The following is a 26,070-nucleotide window of genomic DNA, read 5'->3' as shown; positions in this document are numbered from 1 at the left end:
ACCTCTCCGTTGTGTTGGATACAAAACTACCTGTCTCGTGTGATTTTAGTCGTAGTGTGGTCGCTGAACAAATCAACAGGTTGGAAGTTAAAAGGGGAATTTTTAAGCACGCGCATCCTACACAGTAAATGGATATGCGTCTTCCTGTCATCTTTTTCCTTCTCTTTTGGGCTAAAGCCCGGACTCTGAAAAATCTCAATTATTCCGTTCCAGAGGAGCAGGGACCTGGAACTGTTATCGGAAACATTGCTAAGGATGCCGGATTTGGACCGGTGGAGAGAGGGGAAAAATCTAACTTTAGAGTTCTGGAGAATTCTGCTCCACATCTCATTGATGTGGACCCGGAGAGTGGGCTGCTTTTTACCAAACAGCGAATTGACAGGGAGACATTGTGCAGACGCAACCCCAAGTGTCAGCTCTCCATGGAAGTGTTTGCCAACGACAAGGAAATATGCATGATCAAGATTGATGTAGTGGATATAAACGACAACTCGCCAGGTTTTCCCTCAGATCACATCAATATTGATATTTCAGAGAATGCAGCTGCTGGGACACGTTTCCCTCTAACAATTGCGCATGACTCAGATTCTGGGGGAAACGGAATAAAGACTTATCAGGTCACCAGAGATGATTACAATACATTTTCTTTGGACTTGAAATTGAGGGGCGAGGGAACCATCTATCCGGAATTGGTAGTTCAGCGACCTCTAGATAGGGAGGATCAGTCACATCATACCCTCCTTTTGACAGCCATTGATGGAGGGGAGTATCCAAGATCAGGGTCCATGCAAATCAATGTGAGAGTTACTGATTCAAATGATAATAGCCCAGTTTTTGACAAACCCGCCTATCTGCTGGAGCTCCCTGAAAACTCACCACCTGGGAAAATGCTGATAGACCTGAATGCAACAGACCAAGATGAGGGCAGCAATGGACAGGTAGTCTATTCTTTCAGTGGATATGCATCTGATAGAGTCCAGGAGTTGTTTTCTATTGACCCCAACACAGGTGTAATAAAGATTCAGGGAGAAATTGACTATGAAGAGAATCCAACCATTGAATTTGACGTGCAGGCCAAGGACCTGGGGCCTAACCCCATCCCTGGCCATTGTAAGATTTCAGTCAAAGTGCTTGACAAGAATGATAATTGGCCTGTCATAAGTTTTGTCTCAGTCCGCCAGGGAGCTATCAGTGAGGCAGCACCTCCAGAATCTGTCATCGCCCTGGTGAGAGTCACTGATAAAGATTCTGGAAGAAATGGCCAGCTCCAATGCAGAGTGCTTGGCAATGTACCATTCAGGCTGCAGGAAAACAATGATAATTTTTACACTCTGCTCACAGACAGACCTCTAGACAGGGAACTGAAAGACGAATATAACGTGACTATAGTGGCCAGAGACAACGGAATACCTTCGTTGAATTACACCAAATCGTTCACAGTGAAAATCTTAGATGAGAATGATAATGCACCGCGTTTCACCAAGACCATCTATGTGCTCCAGGTGCCTGAGAACAACATCCCAGGGGAGTACTTAGGCTCAGTTCTGGCTCATGATCCAGATATAGGTCGGAATGGAACTGTGTCTTACTCCATTTTGCCGTCGCACATCGGAGACGTGTCAGTTTACACCTACGTGTCTGTCAATCCTACCAACGGAGCCATATACGCCTCAAGGTCTTTCAACTACGAACAAACTAAGTTCTTTGAGTTCAATGTTCAAGCTAAAGACGCAGGGTCTCCTCATATGGAGAGCAGTGCCACAGTCAGGGTCAGTGTGCTTGACGTCAACGACAATCTACCAGTTATTGTATTACCCCTTCTGCTAAATGACACTGCAGAAATCATTATCCCTAGAAATGTAGGCCTGGGGTACATAGTGACCACGGTGAGAGCAGTCGACCACGACTTCGGCGAGAGCGGTCGTCTGACCTACGAGATCTCTGAGGGTAACGAGGAGCACCTGTTTGAGATGGACCCTGTGGCCGGCGAGGTCAGGACTGCCCATGCTGTGTGGGAGGACGTGGCCCCAGCTGTAGAGCTGGTAGTGAAGGTAACCGATCACGGCAAGCCCCCACTTTCTGCTGTGGCCAAGCTGATCATTAAGGCCAGCACAGGAGCCATGGCAGGAGGGGAGTCCGGGGCCAGCGGGGAGCAGCAACACTGGGACTTGTCCCTGCCCCTCATCGTCACCCTTTGCATCATCTCTGTCTTGCTGCTGACTGTCATGACTGCCATCGCCGTTAAGTCCAAGCATCAAGATAAGGAGGCTGGGAATTATAAGTGCCGCATGGCTGAGTACTCCAACTCCAATCCCCCAGTGGGGAAGGGCAAGAAGAAAAGGATCAACAAGAATGAAATCATGCTGGTGCAGAGCGAGATGGAGGAGAGGGACTCTGTGAGCAGGATGAACGTGGTGAGCAGCCCGTCTCTCATCACCTCACCTATCTGTTTCGACTACCAGACGACCAGCCCCCTGCCTCTCACGTTGCCCAGGTCAGAGGTCATGTACCTGAAAACCACCTCCAACAGCCTGACGGTGCCTCGGGCTGGCTGTCACTCGAGCTTCGCAGGGCTTACCACAGAGACTCCTATGAATAGAATGTCAGTGATACAGGTAAGAAACAGAGTCATTGTACCATGTTTTTTATAGCCTTTTATTCTTCCATGGTATTTTATACAAATCTGCCACAAGAGAGGTCATTCTTCAAATCAATACTCATGCAATCAGACATCCTTTTTATCATTTGTATTCCCTGTCTGGCGCCATATGGTGCAAATTGAAGGACAAAAAATGCAGCATGATACACCACAAGCACATTGAAGAAATAATATATGAAAAGACACTGTGTTTTTTCTACCGGTTGTTGGTGTGCTAGAGTAGATTGTTTGTGATCTACATTTCCTCCACAGAGATCCTAACCAAATTGTCCCATTACGAGTCACTTCTAGCAGCACCTTACAGGTGGTCTAAATAACCAGGAAACCATTTCTGTAAGATATGCAAACCGTGTGGGTCTTGGACTGCGCTGCTGTACTGCCACTGCCAGATCCTCCTGCCACAGAGTGAAAACAAAACCCTGCCTGAAATCTGGGATTGGACAGGTGTTTGAACAGCTTGTCTGATCACATTAGTGAAATATTTTGTGCCAGACAGCTAGATGCACACAGCATAACCTTACAATCCCATTTCTTGCCCTCCACAAACATGGGCCAGTTCCACACATCCAAATCCAATGTTGGAAAGATAAGACATTAATAGGGTCCAGCCCTGCCTTGTAAAAGATGACAAGGCTGCTTATGCAAGCCAGCATCTTAAATTGACAAGGAGTGCATGTAATTTTATTTTGCACAGCGGTCTTTTCAGTTGTAAATTATGTAAATATCTAGGACAGTCTCCGAGACAGTCTCATTTGGAGATGATAACACTGATGACAAGAGCTGGCGCTGTCACCAGTTGCTAGGGCATGTGGGTGTGATCAACACAAACACATTATTCTCAAGATGAGAAAAAACAAGGATGCAGATGACAGTGGCTGATGCATTACTTCTCTCCCTCGCCAAACAGGCACATATGGACATAAAGCCCCCTGGATTTGTTCTTATCAGGGTGCCACTGATAGCTGCTGCTGTCTCACACTGGAATATGCTTGATTGAAGCTAGAGTCCTTAATTGAAACAATAACAAAGCGGACATCCCGCCTCTGTTTTGATTTTTAAAAAGCTGAGGTATGGACCTGGAGAAATGTAACTACTCTCAAATTCATAGACAGAGTTTAAAAAAAATGGATGTAACGAGTAAGGATTTAATTTGTTCCTAAATGCTTCGGATGTACAGATCTGAATGCAGGCCAAGCCATAGTTAATGGAGGTGTCCTTTGAATATGTCATGTTGCTCATATAAACTGTTGCACACAGGAAAACTATTCTGGTGCACAATACACAAATAATTATCTCTCTTCAATTCTCAGACGGATAATTTTCCCTCGGAGCCCAATTATACGTCCAACAGGCAGCCATTTGCTCAAAGGTAAGGCCGCTAAATGATAACTACCTGACAGCCGCCATTTACATTCTATTCAATATCAAGCCATCAGAACAAGCACGTCAAATAGGGCGCAAGGGCGATCACAAGAAAGACAGACGGAAGCCACCACCAATGAGTTATGTTTTTTTCTCTCCTGTCTCCTCATCCTGCAGCAGCTCAACATTTAAGGATGCAGAGCGAGCAAGCCTCCGAGACAGTGGCCATGGTGATAGTGACCAGGCTGATAGTGACCAGGATACTAATAAAGGCTCCCACTGCGACACGTCTGCCAGGGAGGCCATCAAGATGAAAGCCACAGTGGTTAATGGCCAGCCTCTCGAGCAGGGTGAGTGGAAGCTCTCTCTCTCTCTGACATCTTAAAGATGCTTAACGGACCCTTGTATCAGACCCTTGTTTTTCCAATCACTGCACCAAGCCAAAATGCACTACAAACACATGTACACAGTCTGTTTATCCCCAGTTCTACAGTCCTCAGGGTAAAGCTAAAGCCAATAATGATAGTACAGTGTACACCTCAAAGAGATTTCTGAAATCATAATACTTAAACCAGATTTCAGCAGTATGAATTCTATGCAATTGCAATTTAGTCATTCAGAACAGGGTATCCCAAAGTCAGTTCTGGGGGCCCCCCATGTGCACATTTTAGTTTTTTCCCTAGCACTACACAGCTGATTCAAATAATCATAGCCTGATGATGAGTGCACCCAGGGGGGACCCCAAGACTAAGTTTGGGGAAACCCTGATCTAGCAGACTTACAGTATTGAGTGCATACATTTTCATACTGGTTCCGGGTGGGATTCAAAACCACAACCTGAGCGTTGCAAGCACCATGCTCTACCAACTGAGCTACACAGGACATAGGCAGCAGTAATTCAATCTTAGCTCTATGAGGCAGCATGATATTGTAGCTCAGCCCATATGGAAAAAAATACATTTAAAGGGATACTTCGGGATTTGATCTACCTCAGAGTCAGATGAACTCATGGATACTATTTTTTTATTTCTTTAAATATAGTTTTGGGTGCATTTTCAGGATACATTTGAAAATGTAAAGAATTGGCCAAATCATATATACATTAAAATACATCTTGACATGCATTGCAAATTGTATTTCAAATGCATCTGAAAAAGTAATAAATATATTTTTGAAAATATATGATTTGGCCAATTCTTTATATTTTGAAATGTATTCTGGAAATGCATCTAACTCAAGGGTTTGGCTATATTGTGACTGTTTTATACATTGTAGAATAATAGTGAACACATCAAAACTATGAAATAAAACATGTGGAATCATGTAGTAACAAATAGTGTGAAACTAATCAAAATGTATTTTATATTTGAGATTCTTCAAATAGCCACCCTTTGCCTTGATGACAGCTTTGCACACTCTTGGCATTCTCTCAACCAGCATCATGAGGTAGTCACCTGGAATGCATTTCAATTAATAGGTACGCCTTGTTAAAAGTTCATTTGTGGCATTTCTTTCCTTCTTAATGCGTTTGAGCCAATCAGTTGTGTTGTGACATGGTAGCGGTGGTATACAGAAGAAAGCCCTATTTGATAAAAGACCAAGTCCGTATTATGTCAAGAACAGCTCAAATAAGCAAAGAGAAATGACAGTCCATCATTACTTTAAGACATGAAGGTCAGTCAATCTGGAAAATTTCAAGAAGTTTGACATTTTCTTCAAGAGCAGTCGCAAAAGCCATCAAGCACTATGATGAAACTGGCTCACCACAGGAAAGGAAGACCCAGAGATACCTCTGCTGCAGAGGATACATTCATTAGAGTTAACTGCACCTCAGATTGCAGCACAAATAAATGCTTCACAGAGTTCAAGTAACAGACACATCTCAACATCAACTGTTCAGAGGAGACTGTGTGAATTAGGCCTTCATGGTCAAATTGCTACAAGAAACCACTACTAAAGGACACCAATAATAAGAAGAGACATTCGAGGGCCAAGAAACCAAATTTGAGATTTTTGATTCCAACCGCTGTGTCTTTGTGAGATGCAAAGTAGGTGAACAGATGATCTCTGCATGTGTGGTTCCCACTTTGAAGCATGGAGGAGGAGGTGTGATGGTGTAGGTGTGCTTTTCTGGTGACACTGTCAGTGATTTATTTAGAATTCAAGGCACACTTAACCAGCATGGCTACCACAGCATTCTGCAGCGTTACGCCATCCCATCTGGTTTGCACTTAATGGGACTACCATTTGTTTTTCAACGGGACAATGACCCAACACACCTGTGTAAGGGCTATTTGACCAAGAAGGAGAGTGATGGAGTCCTGCATCAGATGACCTGGCCTCCACAATCACCCAACCTCATCCCAATTGAGAGGGTTTGGGATGAGGTGGACTGCAGAGGGAAGGAAAAGCAGCCAACACGTGCTGAGCATATGTGGGAACTCCAAGACTTTTGGAAAAGCATTCAAGGTGAAGCAAGTTAAGAGAATGCCAAAGGTGTGCAAAGCTTTTTTGTTTACTACATGATTCCATATGTGTTATTTCATAGTTTTGATGACTTCACTATTATTGTTCAATGTATAAAATAGAAAAAATAAAGAAAAACCCTTGAATGGTGTATCCAAACTTTTGACTGGTACTGTATATTTTACGTTTATATTTTTCAATGTCACATTAAATAAACTTTGCATTAAGAAATCTGTAAATATTTTATTTAAAGCAATTACGGAACTGAATCTGGGTTGTTGATTGCTTCTGGTGGGGTGTTTCATCTTGTTTCATACACTATATATACAAAAGTATGTGGACACCGCTTCAAATTAATGGATTCGGCTATTACAGCCACACTCGTTGCTGACAGGTGTATAAATTTGAGCACACAGCCATGCAATCAAAATAGACAAACATTGGCAGTAGAATGGCTTTACTGAAGAGCTCAGTGACTTTCAACGTGGCACCGCCATAGGATGCCACCTTTCCAACAAGTCAGTTCGTCAAATTTCAGCCTTGCTAGAGATGCCCCGGTCAACTGTAAGTGCTGTTATTGTGAAGTGGAAACGTCTAGGAGCAACAACGGCTCAGCAGCGACGCGGTAGGCCACACAAGCTCACAGAACAGGACCACCGAGTGCTGAAGTGCTTAAAAATCGTCTATCCTCGGTTGCAATACTCACTACGAGTTCCAAACTCCCTCTGGAAGCAACATCAGCACAACTGATGACCTCCCGAGTGGTGCAGCGATCTAAGGCACTGCATCTCAGTGCTAGAGGCGTCACTACAGGCCCTGGTTCGATCCCGGGCTGTATCACAACCCGGCTGTGATCGGGTGTCCCATAGGGCGGCGCACAGTTGGCCCAGCGTCGTCTGGGTTATGGAAGGGTTTGGCCGGGGTAGGCCGTCATTGTAAATAAGAATTTATTCTTAACTGACTTGCCTAGTTAAATTAAGGTTCAATTTAAAAAACAACTGTTCTACAGGAGCTTCATGAAATTGGTTTCCATGGCCAAGCAGCCAGACACACAAGCCTATGATTGCTATGCCAAGCTTCGGCTGGAGTGGTGTTAAGTTCGCCGCCATTGGACTCTGGAGCAGTGGAAACACGTTCTCTGGAGTGATGAATCATGCTTTACCATCTGGCAGTCTGACGGACTAATCTGTGTTTGGTGGAGGATGCCAGGAGAACGCTACCTGCCCCAATGCATAGTACCAACTGTGAAGTTTGGTGGAGGAGGAATAATGGTCTGGGGCTGTTTTTTATGGTTCGGACTATGCCCCTTAGTTCCAGTGAAGGGAAATCTTAACACTACAGCATACAATGACATTATAGACGGTTCTGTGCTTCCAACTTTGTGGCAACAGTTTGGGGAAGGCCCTTTCCTGTTTCATCATGACAATGCCCCCGTGTAGAAAGTGAGGTCCATACAGAAATTGTTTGTTGAGATTGATGTGGAAGAACTTGACTAGCCTGCTCAGAACCCTGACCTCAACCCCATCGAACACCTTTGGGATGAATTGGAATGCCGACTGCGAGCCAGGCCTAATTGCACAACATCATCGCCCGACCACACTAATGCTCTTGTGGCTGAGCGGAAGCAAGTCCCCGCAGCAATGTTCTAACATCTAGTGGAAAGCCTTCCCAGAAGAGTGGAGTTGTTGCAGCAAAGGGGGGACCAACATATTAATGCACATGATTTTGGAATGAGATGTTCGACAAGCAGGTGTCCACATACTTTTGGTCGTGTAGTGTATCAGTAAAGAAAAAGGAAATGTTGAACCATATTAGGAAATAATGTAGATTGCTTGAGCATTTATTGAACACATATTCAACTTAAGTTCAATCTTACTTTCAAAAAGGTCGCTGCTTTCGTTAAGACCTCAGGCAGGCACCATCAGTTTGCACCATCGATGTTGCTGTGGACAGGGGAATTAGGGGAGTATATTAATTGTAGATAGGCAATTTAGAATTCAGAATGATGTGCATTGTTAAAGGATTGCAGCATGGGAACATTTTTCTTCCCCGTTCTGGCCATTCCCTTGGACAACATTCTTAGCATTGACTCACAAATCCAAGTCTTATTCAACTCTTCTGGGCTACACTGCATTTTTTTCCATTAAAGGTCCTGAACAGTCATTCTGAAAAGTACTTTTTCTTTCATGGCCAACTACCAGGAAATTTGAAAAGACAGGCTGAGTGGGCGGGGAGTTTATATTCAGAGCTCTCCTTGACTGATACCCCTTAATAATTAATTCAAGCATTTGACATGGGGACCAGTAACTTTATAATCAAACTTTATCACTGTAGAAGCAACAGTCATTTTTCATACTTTGGTCATCATTCAATTTCATGAAACATGATTTTGGCTGTTCATGACCTACGGAAACAAAATGGAACAGACACATTTGAAGATAAGTAATTAGTTAGGAACATGACAGTCAACGCTTACAAAGTCGTTCAGCTATAAATATCTTTACCTCTGTGAAGAAAAGAGAAATGGGGGAATCAAATTTGGAGAAAAAAAAATACATTGCTTGACTGCTTATTAAACACCTTAGTTAGCAAAAGTTCTGTCTTACCTTAAAAAAATGATGCTGCTAACTTTAGGACATCAGGCACCATCTGTTTAGATCATCAGTGTTGCTGTGGACAGGTTCATTAGTAATGAGGGGGATGTATTAACTGATCAGCAGTTTATAATTAAAAGTGGCTGAATGGTTCTGCTTGGTTCTGCAGATTTGCAGCTTGTCCAACATTCTTCTGACACATTTTGTCCAAAGTACGATTCTTGCCTAGCATTGACTAACACAATTACAAGGCTTGCACTGCTTTAGTTTACATGATCATGCCTTCAGGTCAGCACATTATCTGCATTCAACTAATGGAAACAAAATAAGGCAGACACATTTGAAGAGTTATTGAAGTAGCTAGCTAGCTGGCTAATTGGTATACGCAGTCATGTTTGAGTGTTGGGCTCAATCAATGGAAGCGATAGCAAGGAACAGTTGGTTAGCCAACTTAGCCAATTTAGCTTTCCTCTACAGTATATACAATTTTCTATTTTTACCAAGCTAGCTAGACCATAATACTCATAATTTGTGTATACCCTTACAACAACAAAAAAACACACAATAAAGCATGGTTTTCAGACAAATATGTGTGAACACGTGTGAACAAATCACTTGGAAATGTAATGTGGGAAAAACAGACAGTTGGTTTTCAGAGACAGGTGAAGTTTCACATGGATTTTTCACATGTCATTTTTTAAAACTTGATTCAGACACGTGGTTTCCCAACATTTCACACGTGATATTATAAGTTTCACATTTGTGCCTTTGTAACTGGTCGGGATTACAACCCGGGTCGCACAACCCGGGTCGCACAACCCGGGTCGCACACAACGTCTTGACCATTCGACCAAGAGGGCCAACACTAATTGTGAAGTCGCACATCACGTGGCTACCTCATCACGTGACCATTTTCAACCATGACCGACTCATGTCCGTTACACTTGCACATGTGTATTTTCACACTTTAATGTCAACTAGGGCTGTTAAACGATTGCATTTTGTTTTTATAGAGTTGCTCAAATTGAGCTGTGATTTATTGTGGATGTTTTCAATGTATTTTGAACACTTTCGGACAATGTGCCCCCCCCAAAAATTGTGCAATAAATTACAAGATTAACTCTGACAGTGCTAATTTTCGCATGTTAAACTGAATAAATAAGGAGACACGGAGCGTTAGCTTCTCTGTTTTTTTCACTGTTCTTCTTCCAACGGTCACTAAGCAACACATGAAGAACAGAGGCGTGTGTCTGCAGCAGTAACACTCCAAACGGATGGCTCAGAAATAAGAAATAATGCACACTTGAGTATTTATACTCAGGTCGGCTAAGTTACCTTTTTACAGAATTTGCAAATCCATATGTGGAAACATGTTGCCTGTGCAACATGTTAACACCACCTTTTGACATGTGAGGAGAATAACAACATTTCACCATCCCATGTGAACTTGCAATTCCACATGTGAAAGTTAGATTTTAATGATGTGAATGTTTTTTTACATGTGAAACTGCAAATTAGATTTTCACATGTGAATGGTTTTCACGTGAACTTGCAGTTCCACGTGTGAAAAGTGTGGTTTTCACATGCAGAGTTTTATTACATGTGAAACGGCAAATGTGTTTTGTGAAACTGCAATTCATTTGTGAGGTGAAAACATGTTTTTTTCTCACCCATCGACATACAATACTCCATGACAATGTGAAAATGTGTTTTAGACATTTTAGCAAATGTATTGAAAATTAAATACAGAAATATCTCATTTACATAAGTATTCACACCTTTGAGCCAATACTTTGTAGAAGCACCTTTGGCAGCGATTACAGCTGTGAGTCTTTTTAGGTAAATCTCTAAGAGCTTTGGACACCTGGATTATACAATATTTTCCCATTCGTCAAGCTCTGTCAAACTGATTATTGATGATTGCTAGACAGCCATTTTTAAGTCATGCCACAGATTTTCAAGCCGATTTAAGTCCAAACTGGAACACTCGGGAACATCCAACGTCGTCTTTGTAAGCAACTCCAGTGTACAGTTGAAGTCGGAAGCTTACATACACCTTAACCAAATACATTTAAACTCAGTTTTTCACAATTCCTGACATTTAATTATAGTAAAGATTCCCTGAATTAGGTCAGTTAGGATCACCACTTTATTTTAAGAATGTGAAATGTCAGAATAATAGTAGAGAGAATGATTTATTTCAGATTTTATTTCATTCATCACATCCCAGTGGCTCAGAAGTTTCCATACACTCAATTAGTATTTGGTAGCATTGCCTTTTAAATTGTTGAACTTGGGTCAAATGTTTCAGGTAGCCTTCCACTATCTTCCCACAATAAGTTGGATGAATTTTGGCCCATTCCTCCTGACAGAGCTGGTGTAACAGTCAGGTTTGTAGGCCTCCTTGTTCGCACACGCTTTTTCAATTCTGCCCACAAATTTTCTATGGGATTGAGGTCAGGGCTTTGGAAGTATGCTTGGGGTCATTGTCCATTTGAAAGACCCATTTGTGACCAAGCCTCAACTTCCTGACTGATGTCTTGAGATGTTGCTTCAATATGTCCATATCATTTTCCTTCCTCGTGATGCCATCTATTTTGTGAAGTGCACCAGTTCCCCCTGCAGCAAAGCACCCCCACAACATGATGCTACCACCCCCGTGCTTCACGGTTGGGATGGTGTTCTTCAGCTTGCAAGCTTCCCCCTTTTTCCTCCAAACATAACGATGGCCAAACAGTTCTATTTTTGTTTCATCAGACCAGAGGACAAAAAGTACGATATTTGTCCCCGTGGGCAGTTGCAAACTGTAGTCTGGCTTTTTTATTGCAGTTTTGGAGAAGTGGCTTCTTCCTTGCTGAGTGGCCTTTCAGGTTATGTCAATACAGGACTCGTTTTACTGTGGATAAAGATACTTTTGTACCAGTTTCCTCCAGCATCTTCACAAGGTCCTTTGCTGTTGTTCTGGGATGCATTTGCACTTTTCTCACCAAAGTACGTTCATCTCTAGGAGACAGAACACTTCTCCTTCCTGAGCGGCATGACGGCTGCGTGGTCCCATGGTGTTTCAAGGCACTGAGTTTGAAGGTAGGCCTTGAAATACATCCACAGGTACACTTCCAATTGACTCAAATGATGTCATTTAGCCTATCAGAAGCTTCTAAAGCCATGACATCATTTTATAGAATTTTCCAAGCTGCTTAAAGGAACAGTCGACTTAGTGTATGTAAACTTCTGACCCATTGGAATTGTGATACAGTGAATTATAAGTGAAATAATCCGTCTGTAAACAATTATTGGAAAAATTACTTGTGTCATGCACAAAGTAGATGTCCTAACCGACTTGCCAAAACTCTAGTTTGTTAACAAGAAATTTGTGTAGTGGTTGAAAAAGGAGTTTTAATGACACCAACCTAAGTGTATGTAAACTACCGACTTCAACTGTATGTTTGGCCTTGTGTTTTAGGTTATTGTCCTGCTGAAAAGTGAATTCAACTCCCATTCTCCCAGCAGACTGAACTAGGTTTCCTCTAGGATTTTGCCTGTGCTTATAGCTGTATTCTGTTTATTTTTATCCTAAAAAAACTCCTTAATCCTTGCTGATGACAAGCATACCCATAACATGATGAAGCCACCACCACGCTTGAAAATATGAAGAGTGGTACTCAGTGGTGTGTTTTGCTGTATTTGCCCAAAACATAACACTTTATAATCAGGAAAAAACAGTTAATTTCTTTGCAGCATTACTTAAGTGCCTTGTTGCAAACAGGATGCATGTTTTGGAATAGTAATATTCGGTACAGGCTTCCTTTTCACTCTGTCATTTAGGTTAATATTGTGGAGTAACTACAATGTTGTTGATCCATCCTCAGTTTCTCATATCACAACCATTAATGCTCTGTCACCTTTTTAATATCACCATTGGCCTCATGGTGCAATCCCTAAACAGTTTCCTTCCTCTCTGGCAACTGAGTTAGGAAGGAAGCCTGTATCTTTGTAGTGACTGGGTGTATTGATACACCATCCAACGCCTAATTAATAACTTCACCATGGTTAAAGGGATGCAGTGACTTGCGAAAGTATTCACCCCCCTTGGCATTTTTCCTATTTTGTTGCCTGTTGATTTTTTGTCACGTTCTGACCTTTATTTCCTTTGTTTTGTATGTATTTAGTATGGTCAGGGTGTCAGTTGGGATCGGCAGTCTATGTTTGTTTTTCTATGATTTGGGGCTTTGAATGTTTCGGCCTAGTATGGTTCTCAATCAGAGGCAGGTGTCATTAGTTGTCTCTGATTGAGAATCATACTTAGGTAGCCTGGGTTGCACTGTTTGTTTGTGGGTGATTGTCTATGCTAGTTGCTTGTGTCAGCACAGGTCTCATTTATAGCTTCACGGTCGTTATTGGTTTATTGTTTTTGTATTCAGTGTTCTGTACTTTCTTTAATTAAATATTCACCATGAACACATACCACGCCGCATTTTGGTCCTCCGATCCTTCTCGCCTCTCCTCTTCAGATGAAGAGGAGGAAGACCGTGACATTTTTAGGGGGTTTGTATAATTTGATTTACACAACATGCCTACCACTTTGAAGATGCCAAATATGATTTATTGTGAAACAAACAAGAAATAAGACAAAAGAATTGAACTTGAGTGTGCATAACTATTCACCGACCCAAAGTCAATACTTTGTAGAGCTGCCTTTTGCAGCAATTACAGCTGCATGTCTCTTGGGGTATGTCTCTATAAGCCTGGCACATCTAGCCACTGGGATGTTTGGCCATTCTTCAAGGCAAAACTGCTTCAGCTCCTTCAAGTTGGATGGATTCCGCTGGTGTACAGCAATCTTTAAGTCATACTACAGATTCTCAATTGGATTGTGGTCTGGGTTTTGACTAGGCCATTCCAAGACATTTAAATGTTTCTCCTTAAAACACTCAAGTGTTGCTTTAGCCGTATGCTTAGGGTCATGGTCCTGCTGGAAGGTACATCCCAGTCTCAAATCTCTGGAAAATTGAAACAGGTTTCACTCAAGAATTTTCCTGTATTTAGCGCCATCCATCATTCCTTCAATTCTGACCAGTTTCCCAGTCCCTGCCGATGAAAAACATCCCCAGAGCATGATGCTGCCACCACCATGCTTCACTGTGGGGATGGTATTCACGGGGTGGGGAGAGGTGTTGGGTATGCGCCAGACAGCATTTTCCTTGATGGCCAAAAAGCTCAATTTTAGTCTCATCTGACCAGAGTACCTTCTTCCATATGTTTGGGGAGTCTCCCACATGCCTTTTGGAGAACTCCAAACGTGTTTGCTTATTTTCTTCTTTAAGCAATGACCACTTTTCTGACCACTTCTGTAAAGCCCAGCTCTGTGGAGTGTACGGCATAAAGTGGTCCTATGGACAGATACTCCAATCTCCGCTGTGGAGCTTTGCAGCTACTTCAGGGTTATCGTTGGTCTCTTTGTTGCCTCTCTGATTAACACCCTCCTTGCCTGGTCGGTGAGTTTTGATGGGCGGCCCTCTCTTGGCAGGTTTGTTGTGGTGCCATATTCTTTCCATTTTTTAATAATGGATTTAATGGTGCTCCGTGGGATGTGCAAAGTTTCTGATATTTTTTTATAACCCAACCTTCATCTATACTTCTCCACAACTTTGTCCCTGACCTGTTTGGAGAGCTCCTTGGTGGTGCCCCATGCTTAGTGGTGTTGCAGACTCTGGGGCCTTTCAGAACAGGTGTAGATATACTGAGATCATATGACAGATCATGACACTTATATTGCGCACTGGTGGACTTTTTAAAAGTAATTATGTGACTTCTGAAGGTAATTGGTTGCACCAGATCTTATTTAGGGGCTTCATAGCAAAGGGGGTGAATACATATACACACACCACTTTTCCATTTATTTATTTTTTATTTTAATTTGGACTATTATGTGTATGTCCATTACATTAAATCCAAATCCACTTAAATTACAGGTTGTAATGCAACAAAATAGGAAAAACACCAAGGGGGTGAATACTTTTGAAATGTACTGTATTTAGCTTCTGCTTATTTTATTTGTACACATCTACCAATCGGTGCCCTTTCTTTGCGAGGCATTGAAAAAACTCCCTGGTCTTTGTGGTTGAATATGTGCTTGACATTCACTACTTGACTAAGGGACCTTACAGATAGTTGTATATGTGGGATAAAGAGAATGGGTAGTTATTAAAAAAACATGTTAGCCACTATTATTGAACATGCAACCCGCAAAACATTAGTCTCAACGTCCAAAGTGAAGAGGCAACTCCAGGATGCTGTCCTTCTAGGCAGAGTTGCAAGAAAAAAGGCATATCTCAGACTGGCCAATATAAAGAAAACATTAAGATGGACAAAAGAACACAGACATTGGACAGAGGAACTCTGCCTAGAAGGCCAGCATCCCGGAGTCGCATCTTCACTGTTGACGTTGAGACTGGTGTTTTGCAGATACTATTTAATGAAGCTTGCCAGTTGAGGACATGTGAGGAATCTGTTTCTCAAACTAGACACTCTAATGTACTTGTCCTCTTGCTCAGTTGTGCACCGGGGCCTCCCACTCCAATTTATATTCTGGTTAGAGCCAGTTTGCGCTGTTCTGTGAAGGGAGTAGTACACAGCATTGTACCAGATCGTCAGTTTCTTGGCAATTTCTCGCATGGAATAACCTTAATTTCTCAGAACAAAAATAGACTGACGAGTTTCGGAACAAATTTCTTTGTTTCTGGCCATTTTTAGCCTGTAATCGAACCCACAAATGCTGATGCTCCAGATACTCAACTTGTCTAAAGAAGGCCAGTTTTAATTCCTTCTTTATCAGCACAACAGTTTTCAGCTGTGCTAACAAAATTGCAAAAGGGTTTTCTAATGATCAATTAGCCTTTTAAAATTATAAACTTGGATTAGCTAGCACAACGTGCCGTTGGAACACAGGAGTGATGGTTGCTGATAATGGGCCTCTGTACGCCTATGTAGATATTCCATTTAAAAAATCTGCCGTTTCCAGCTACAGTAGTCATTTACAACATTAACATTGCCTACACTGTATTTCTGATCAATTCAAATCAAATCAAATTTATTTATATAGCCCTTCGTACATCAGCTGATATCTCAAAGTGCTGTACAGAAACCCAGCCTAAAACCCCAAACAGCAAACAATGCAGGTGTAAAAGCACGGTGGCTAGGAAAAACTCCCTAGAAAGGCCAAAACCTAGGAAGAAACCTAGAGAGGAACCAGGCTATGTGGGGTGGCCAGTCCTCTTCTGGCTGTGCCGGGTAGAGATTATAACAGAACATGACCAAGATGTTCAAATGTTCATAAATGACCAGCATGGTCGAATAATAATAAGGCAGAACAGTTGAAACTGGAGCAGCAGCACAGTCAGGTGGACTGGGGACAGCAAGGAGTCATCATGTCAGGTAGTCCTGGGGCACGGTCCTAGGGCTCAGGTCCTCCGAGAGAGAGAGAAAGAAAGAGAGAATTAGAGAGAGCATATGTGGGGTGGCCAGTCCTCTTCTGGCTGTGCCGGGTGGAGATTATAACAGAACGTGGCCAAGATGTTCAAATGTTCATAAATGACCAGCATGGTTGAATAATAGTAAGGCAGAACAGTTGAAACTGGAGCAGCAGCATGGCCAGGTGGACTGGGGACAGCAAGGAGTCATCATGTCAGGTAGTCCTGGGACATGGTCCTAGGGCCCAGGCCAGTTGAAACTGGAGCAGCAGCATGGCCAGGTGGACTGGGGACAGCAAGGAGTCATCATGTCAGGTAGTCCTGGGGCATGGTCCTAGGGCTCAGGTCCTCCGAGAGAGAGAAAGAAAGAGAGAAGGAGAGAATTAGAGAACGCACACTTAGATTCACACAGGACACCGAATAGGACAGGAGAAGTACTCCAGATATAACAAACTGACCCTAGCCCCCCGACACATAAACTAATGCAGCATAAATACTGGAGGCTGAGACAGGAGGGGTCAGGAGACACTGTGGCCCCAACCCGAGGACACCCCCGGACAGGGCCAAACAGGAAGGATATAACCCCACCCACTTTGCCAAAGCACAGCCCCCACACCACTAGAGGGATATCTTCAACCACCAACTTACCATCCTGAGACAAGGCCGAGTATAGCCCACAAAGATCTCCGCCACGGCACAACCCAAGGGGGAGGCGCCAACCCAGACAGGCCGACCACAACAGTGAATCAACCCACCCAGGTGACGCACCCACCCAGGTGACATCAATTTGATGTTATTTTAATGGCCCCCAAAAAAACATGCTTTTCTTTCAAAAACAAGGACATTTCTAAGCGGACCCCAAACTTTTGAACGGTAGTGTTACATTTAGACAAAAACGTAAATGAATTTGGAATCCATTTTGAGGTCAGGAAATATATTTCAATGTGTATTTTTTTTTCTGCATGGGAGCCCTGTCGCAGAAATGTCGAGCTGCACTGCCGAGATGAAATGAAGGCACCAGAGTGGAAAGTAGATGATAGTTAAGCGGATAAAAAGGTCCATCGGCTGAAGGAAAGAATGTTCAAACATCCTCTGCCGGCTTGAGCGTTCAAACGAGCTCATATGCATGGCATCGTGTACCCCTATGGCTGTCTCATTTGATCATGTCATTACTTGATTAAAAAAAAAACTTTCCTTCAAGCTTGAATTGGAAGACAGGGACAAAAGAGCATGACAGTCACTTTCGGTACAAACAGACAGGTAGCTTTTGGTGGCTCCTGACAGAAAGCTTTCATACAGCTTTTCTGCGGGCGACATTCTCAGTTGCCTCGTCTGGAATCTTAAATGGAATTGTTAGAATGGACCGTTAGAATAGGCATGTAAAAAAAATAGGAGTATGTCATACCAGCTATGTCAAGTCTTGTTGGCGTGGTCAATAGGCTACATACAATCACTGATGAATTTCAATTTCCACCAGTCAAGTCCTTTTCACCACTGGTCGGATTATGATTGGTTTATGTAGCTCTTTTCCTGCATGATATGATGCATATAAAAGATAAGGCACGTCTCCCATAAAAGTCAGTTTGTCTGCAGTCGGAAAGATAATGGAGGACTTGACTGAAGTGGGTCTGGTTCTCATTTCCCTCAGTGAGAGACAGAAGTGTCTTGGAATTGAAAGGCTGTGGTCATCAGATCCCTGTGCAGTACTTTCCACTCCATTTGCATTGCTATGAGCTGTTTGTTTGTGGCGTGCTCAGGAGGACAGCGATGGGAACACTGTTGTGGTTGCCAGGGGGACGTGTGGGATTGTGTGTGTGTGAGTGTGTCAGGGGAAACGGCAGGGCCATGCTCTCTCCGTGGGAGGTGTAAATTCAATCACACTTTTCTGGAGCACATATTTCTGAGTCTGATTCTCCAGACCCTGTTCAAAGGCCAATCAAATGGAAAGATATTGAAAGAGATGTTTCTTATGTGCAGAGTGGAATTTACACACAGCACTGATGCTTACTTGACTGGAATGTCAATTAATTTAAAGGACTACATTTTTAAGATAAGAGAAATGCAAAGAACTGGGGCAATGCATTTAATATTAATAGCTTGTGTTAACGCTTTTTTTCTGATGTACTCAGAGTTGTCTTTGGTTGTAGAAAATGTACAGCAGTTTAAAGCGAAGCTAATTGTCGCATTAAATGTGTACTGTAAAGGGTTTGTCAGTTCTACATTGAATGTACATTGAGTGTGCAGAGAGTTCATCCTCCAAGCACGAAAAGTCAGATGCTTTCTGTGTATATTTCTATAGGCCACAGCACACATTTGTGGGAAGTGTAGATACCGTATATGTTCTTTATCTCTAGGAAAATAAGTAGTGAAATCCAGCAAGTTGTGCAGGTAGCCTGCAAGTTGTGCATAGTTTAGACTTAATGCAAAGAGCACTATATAGGAAAACCGAGCAGTCTTTGAATCATATCCCGAGAAGCCCTAACACAAAAGGCCACAACAGTAGATTAAGTAGTGTTTTTGTATTTTCACCTTTATCAAATACTCCAGTCTCCCCTCAGCTTTGATACAGGTAATTTATGCACCTGTGTGTGTCTCAATTGCATCCCCCTCTGAATATGTATTGTCTCCAGGAGAAGCCAGGTGCATTCATCTTGGGGTTCTCGGTTGCTAGGCTTTGTCTGTTTCTATTTATAATGACCAGGCAGGTTCTTTTCTTGGAAAACATGTTTTTCCCTTCAACTTAACCATAGTACACCACCCATGTGATCCCTTTAAATGGGTCCTTTGTGTCCCTGGCTTTTAAAAAGCATCCACAAGGCATATCACTGCAATTGTAGACCCATTAAACATGATTAGTCCTGGAACTCTAAGGTACCTTAAGAGATTTAAATTATACTGACTGTGGCAGGATCATGGCAAGGCACAGCCTGTCTACTCTTGCTATTTTTCGTAAGATCCCAAAGTCTTTAAGAACTGCTACAGTATTGTATGTACAAGGGAAGGAGGTAACATACAGATGTAGGATCTTAATTTGAGCCAGTTTGCTACAGCAGGAAAATAATCCATTTTTGTGCGTGAATTATTATGTGGATTCTAATTCATGTGAATTTTTGTAAGGGAAAATCAAGTCTGAAATTTAAAAATGTAAGTTACAAGTTTCTAAATCCTTGTTAACACCTCAAATACACTTTTTCCTGGATTGCAACAGGGTGATCAAGTTAAATCCTACTGTACATCTGTATGGTTGGTCTGTGTTGTGCGAGACATGAGCACACAAATCCTGATAACGAAGAGCTATTGTTTCAGGCCAGGTGTGCTTCTTTGCCTATTAGCTGTGAAAATAAACGGTCATTGTGAGTCGAGATATGATAGTTTCCTATATTTAACCACTTTGCCGTATGTATGTGTTGCAAAATTAACATAAAATGCCTTGTTAGCACCTATCTTAATGGGTGCTCATACCCTTATATTAATTCTTAATTGTCTGAACTAATTTGAATTCACCGCGTACAGTGAGAAGGCAGTGCAAAACTGGCTTTTTAGTTCTCTCAGACATAGATGCAGTAGTCCAAAATATAAAGTGCAAATACTTTTATGAACCTTTTCAATATACAGACCTCTCTCTTTACATCATTGTCAAAGGCTAGATTCTCTGCAGTGGTGAGCGTTACCTCCAAAAATTGTTTTTTTTTTTGTTGGTATTTTTATATGTATATATGTAAAACTGGTTGTGCCCCCCCACCCCCACTTGACTGTAGTCTGTGGTTCGTCTACCTTGGTGGGTATGCCTTCAAAGCACAGTGATTGTAATGTGTGAGAACTACGTTGCAGTTTACATAATCTAACTGTTGTCATTTTGTTCTCCCTTTGATTTAATATGCATTTTGAACTCACATTTTCTCTTGATCTTGGTCCTGACAGACTGGAAATTGGAGTGGTTGTACTTATTCCCTAGAAATGATTTATTCATTTTTCTATGCTTTTTATTTCAGTATGTGTGGGAGGAGATTGAGCTGGCTCTGAATTTAATTGTGTTCTATAACTTGCATATTTGATTATACTTTGTAAAGCGATCATCAGTCATTTAATAAGAACTTTGTAAATCTTTCCTTAGGACAAGGCAGATCTGTTCACTGCACAGATGAATGTCGTGCACTGGGCCATTCTGACAGATGCTGGATGCCAAAGCTACGTGTAGGAAGCCAAGCAGACAGCGCCGATAATCGCACCAACCTTTTCATCCCAGTGGGAATGGAGGCCATGGTGGAGACAGAGATTTATGGCAGCCTCAACCGCAGTGCAGCCAGAAAAACCCTCAGCACGTTCGGGAAGGAGCAACGGGACAGCATCATCCTAGTAGCCAACGTCAAACCCTACTTAAAGTCTCAGCGCGGCCTCAGTCCCCTGCTGCAGGAGTGCTCCTCCGTGTCCAGCAGCCCCACCAAGGGGGACACACCCCTGGACTCTCCAACCAAAGGGCCCAAGGAGGAGGTGGGGAGGGTCGGGGAGGGGGGCTCAGACAGCAGTGCCTATGGTCCCCCAGATGGCCAGTGTTCACCGCCCCATACGGAACTGGAGGATCCGTCATACCTGTCCTGCGACCTCAGTCCCAAGTCCCTGTCCAACAGCCTTATCCACAGCTCTGCGATCAGATCTGGGATCATCAGCCAGGAATGTGGGGGGATGGAGTGCGTCAATCTGGACCAGCGGGACTCTGGGAACTAAAAAGGTCAAAGTCTGGGCCTTGCTCTCATTTGGCCGCCATGTGATGAGGTCACAGATGAATGACGGAGGGGTAATTTGTTTTGACCCAGGAAGGTTCCAGACACGCATTGTATAACCAAAAACCATCAGACATGAACTATCTTTCTTTTTTTTTGGTTCTGTGGTTTGTTGTTCAAAGTAAAGTGTGTGGTGTTGGTTTCTGACTGCTGTGTGCGGAAGGGGAAGAAAACCATTGCTTTCATGCCATTACGTGTTTTCATGGTATACCCTTCAATTTAGATGTCCGTGTTTTACACATTTCAAGCTCCAATTTTGTGAGGCTGTTGAACGAATTGCTCCTGTTTAAGGTATTAAGTCCTGTCTGCTTATGTACAGTGAAATGTTTTGTCTTCACTTACTGTAGTGTATGAGAAACATCATTTGGATATTTCAGACAATTGAAATACATATCATTCAAGTATAATACAATGTGAAGTGTCTTATGAACGTTTAAAGGCGACTCTGCTCTGGTAAAATAGGGAATGTCGCTTTTCATAAAACAATTTGAGGTCCCTGAAAAATCTAACCGTTTTTTGTATGAATGTATTTGTAATTTTATCGTCGTCTTCTCTGCAGTTTATGTGCAAATAAGCTGAGCTTTCAAGTGAATATAAGCTGCTGTACTTGTTGTTATTAAATTTGTATACACATGTGCTACTGCGAAACATGGAATGTAATTATTTTTGACAAATGGTGCCTCTAAAGCTATTAAGCTTTGTTTTGCCTGAGGATCATAATTCTCTCTCCAAGGTATGGTTCAAGGGCTGACATGATTTATCTTGCTTAATCAACTGTCAGAAAAATCTGCAAACACACACCAACACGAGCCATGACTATTTACAATAGCGGTCGAGATCCCACTCTCAAGTTAACTTAATATTATCATACTCTTAACCGCAGTCACCTTTCTTTTTACACACCAACTAATGATCTTTTACAGCAAACAAATGAAATCAGACAATATGAAATGCTTCACAGGTCTCAATTAATTTGATCCCCCTGTTGCAGGAAAACTTGTAGTGTATTTGAGGTTGAAAATGGGTTCTGAAGATTGTAATTTCCACTTTGAAATTTAAGGCTTGATTTTCCCTTAGGGACACTGTATAAACCCCTACAAAAATGTCCATTAATTATAATCCACATGATTCACCTTTCCTGTTGCTGCAGGATTATTTTCCTGCTGTAGCGAACTGGCTCAAATTAAGATCCTACATCTGTAGTTTATGCAAGTTTCGTCGACCTCAGCCCACTAGTGTACCTCATTAAACTGCAAATCAGCCAAACCTATGATGCTTCTATGCTGCTTAAGCATTAAACAAGTCCCCGGTGTATGGTACGTTGGACTTTGTTTAACACTGGTGTGCCTGAATTAAAGCCAGCTGCAGAATAGCATTAAACAAGTCCCCGGTGTATGGTACGTTGGAATTTGTTTAACACTGGTGTGCCTGAATTAAAGCCAGCTGCAGAATAGCCGTCCATTTGAATCCATTTTCCCCTTCTTGACATCCCATTCTGTACCATCCTGAGCAGAATAGGAACCGTTTGTCATGAGAACCACTAGTTTCAAACAAGAAAGAGCACCAGTGCAATAAAATCCCTAGCAGGGGTAAGCACTTCAGGTAAAAGTGATGGACAACAGCAATGATATGGCAGCCCTAGCTCGTTTATCCTGTCTTTGCTGGTTCAGCTCTTTCCAAACATACCATGTTATTCCCTCTGATGCTGTCTGTAGCTCTATCAAACAGTGGCATGGGTTCTGCGAGTGACTAAAGCCGCATAACAGGGGAACTTGAATCCCTTCCAACTCATCTGGCTCTTATACAGTAGGCTACTCTACTGCTACGCTACTGACTATTCACTCAATTGTATTTTTATTATGATGCATTGATTTGTGCTAAATTAGATCACCATCTCAAAAGGCTTTGTGTTTCACAATAGCTAAATTATCTCCATTAATTGCCTTTTCTATTTTCTCCTGTCTTATCTGAAGCCGTAGAAGACATATGACATCTGTGTGTCATCTCACTGAGAATGCCACAGTGCTTGTTTTCGGGATAACAGGATCCTGTCATGTTCTGAGAGACGAATATAAGTAAGACTCAGTTCCCTCCTCAGGGGAAACATATTAATTTAGATTTTGATTTGCATTTGTTTTCGTTGCTGGTATTGACAATTCCAGACCGAGATGTTGCTGCTCAGCAGGCGGCTCTGATGAGCTCATCTGCATAAGTTGAAATACTCTTTGAGGGGGAAATTGCGTGGGTCACAGCAACTGATTCCCAATGAAATGCCAGGCAATAATACCACATCGCTCGCTCTACTCCTCTACTTCAATCCCCAGAATTTTAAAACACTAGACATGAAAACAGGCGATAGCAGAATGTCAATCTGAAAGGACTCAGGCAATGTGGTCGAATATACCCCTTGAGACCCTTTAAGATATCACTTACTCTTAACAAATGGCTACAGGTGAAACTCCCACTTGAGCTGCAATTATGCTAAATGTGTTCTTTGAAGAAAACCCTCCTTTAATTAACACTGTGCAACAACTGCTTGACATAAATCGGTGACGTGTTGTTGAGGAGCGCTGAATGCAGATTAGGGACGGGCATATCACACATTGTTGGGTGGATGAATATGACTTTTCTTTCCCAATGATTACAGTCAGAGTGAATAGGAATTATAGACAATGAAAGTGATCTGTGTAATGCCCCCATTCTTCACCATTTTACATACACAAACGATCTATTCAGATGAGAAAGGAATGAGCAGTGTACCATTCAGTTGGGAAAAATTGACATGCTCACCCTGAGCACATAAGCTTTTAATTTAATTCAATAACACACAAGCGATTAAGAGCCTGTTTCTACCTCCACCAAATGCTTTGGGGAATGGTTCCACTTGGTTGAAAGCTGTTGATGAAGAAAAGCTCTGAGAGCATGTCATAAACAATATTGGGAGAGTACTTTCCCCTAAAGTTAAAAACACCAGTCAACATTAGTCTTCCCATAGAGCCTCTCTTTTTCGAGTCCTCCTTTCATCAGGTCAAGTTTTTGCTGACAAAGACGTGGAAATTGGGTGTGGAAATGGAAGAACTTTCTCATTAGAATGATTGAAGTGTTGAAGTAACAAAACTTTTAGCTGATATTGCTCGACAAGAACAACTACAGTATCGTAGGACTTATTTGGACTCTGACTTACTGTATCTCGCAATATTTCCAAGACTGTGGACTCTAGAGACTTTTGTACACCCTCAGGATTGCACTAAGACCCGGAGAGTATTTATTCACAATGTGTTAATGTATTGTGAAAGTAGACATGGCAGACTGGAAGTCAACTGAAAAAGCAGTGGTGTTAAGTCTCTTACTCTTAGAAGACCATGACACTGTTGACTGCATATAGTTTTCACCCTCACCCCTGTGAATTAACACCTTTTTATACAGACCCTGTCTAATGCAACAGAGATGGAGGGACTCCACATCCATCCTTTCTTAAGTGCTTGTTAAAATTGTGTTACAGATGGCTTTTTCCTCTGGGAAGTGTTCAAATACAGCTCCAACCTGTCAGTCAACACTAAGTGTTCCAGACCAAGAGAGGTTTGAGAATCAGGAGAGTTTCAGCTCAACCTCTGATGGGCTCCTTTATGAGCTCCTTTATGAGCTACCTCATCTGTACTTCCCCTCTTCAGAGACGAAGTGGGACAGAATCTGAATGTAGGCTACAGTAGGTGTTAGGAGTAGGCAATCGTGTCCTTTCTTTTCCAGCATCAGACCTGCCTAATTCTCACTTGAAACATCGTTTTTTGTATTTAATAGGCCAAATGACACTTTCCGTTAACATCTGACTCCAGAGTGATCTGTTCTCGGAAATGTGTGGCCTGTGACATTTCAGAATGAAATATGATCATTTGTCACAAACAACTTTTTCAAAGTAACTTTAGTTAAGTAATCCCATTTCTTCTTAAGGGTAGCTTTCGTTTAACTGAGCGTCTTCCCACGTGAAGTAATTGGTAGCTTCACTAACACTGGCTACAGTACAGTAAGACAGTTCCTCTATCACAGCATGAAGGCTTTACAAACCTTCCATCCAAGGTGACTTGCCCATCAGGTGCAAATGTCTGTTATGACAGAAAAAAATATAAATATTTCAGAAGAATAAGACTGGAGCATTGAACTAATACACAGTTTAGCAAATCAATACACTGTTTAGTGTAGCACAAAGCTTGGCTGCCAGAATAGACTGACACAAGTTGACTAGAAGGACCTGATTACATGCTGCTTCCTTGACTAGGACTGTGCTATCCTGGTAAGATAAAAGGTGCTTTTCCTCACAGGAAACAAGATAGCGGGCGTATTATGGAGAACGACAGTACGCCTTTGTGTTGTTCTAACGTTGACGGAAGGTTCCCGCTTTTATGGGAACTTTTCAATGATGTGCTCCATCAAACTATGTCTATAAAAAGTCTACACTTTTCTCCTCTCCCATTTTGACAAAGGGATGTGCATAACAGGCATTCATCTGAACCTTAATGGTGGGCTGAAAAGGCAAGTCCATATTCATGTGACCTTGAACTGTCAGAATAATATTCTCTGACAAACCTGATATGACATTTGAAGTGTCCCAAGTTATTCTGTGAATGGAGTTCAATCATCACATCATTAATGGCTTTGGAGTGGAGCCAGTCACTCATGACACTGGGCTTCATAGCTTTGCCGGAAATCTTCGCTCCGAAATGAAAGGGTTGTAGATATTTACC

At 42.2% G+C, this 26,070-nt stretch overlaps 1 protein-coding gene across 1 annotated transcript; it reads left to right on the top strand.

Annotated features, from left to right (window-relative positions):
* LOC115107576 (protocadherin-17-like) lies at positions 1 to 21,970 on the top strand. Its single transcript, XM_029631041.2, has 4 exons — positions 1 to 2,615; positions 3,970 to 4,028; positions 4,199 to 4,371; positions 20,665 to 21,970. The coding sequence occupies exons 1-4, from the start codon at positions 129 to 131 to the stop codon at positions 21,273 to 21,275; spliced, it is 3,330 nt and encodes a 1,109-aa protein (XP_029486901.2). The 5' UTR covers positions 1 to 128; the 3' UTR covers positions 21,276 to 21,970.
* Positions 21,971 to 26,070: the final 4,100 nt, after the last annotated feature.

Source organism: Oncorhynchus nerka, linkage group LG1, assembly GCF_034236695.1.
Source record: "Oncorhynchus nerka isolate Pitt River linkage group LG1, Oner_Uvic_2.0, whole genome shotgun sequence".
Classification (NCBI taxonomy): domain Eukaryota; kingdom Metazoa; phylum Chordata; class Actinopteri; order Salmoniformes; family Salmonidae; genus Oncorhynchus; species Oncorhynchus nerka.
Note: the sequence above shows the minus strand (reverse complement) of the source record. Positions and strands in the feature narration are given on the sequence as shown.

What these genes read in the sequence shown, in the direction of transcription:
- LOC115107576 (XM_029631041.2), top strand. Translation starts at nt 129, where the DNA reads ATGGATATGCGTCTTCCTGTCATCTTTTTCCTTCTCTTTTGGGCTAAA. An exon ending in AGGCAGCCATTTGCTCAAAG is followed by an intron (nt 4,029 to 4,198) that starts GTAAGGCCGCTA and finishes CTCATCCTGCAG; the next exon opens with CAGCTCAACATTTAAGGATG. An exon ending in TGGCCAGCCTCTCGAGCAGG is followed by an intron (nt 4,372 to 20,664) that starts GTGAGTGGAAGC and finishes ATCTTTCCTTAG; the next exon opens with GACAAGGCAGATCTGTTCAC.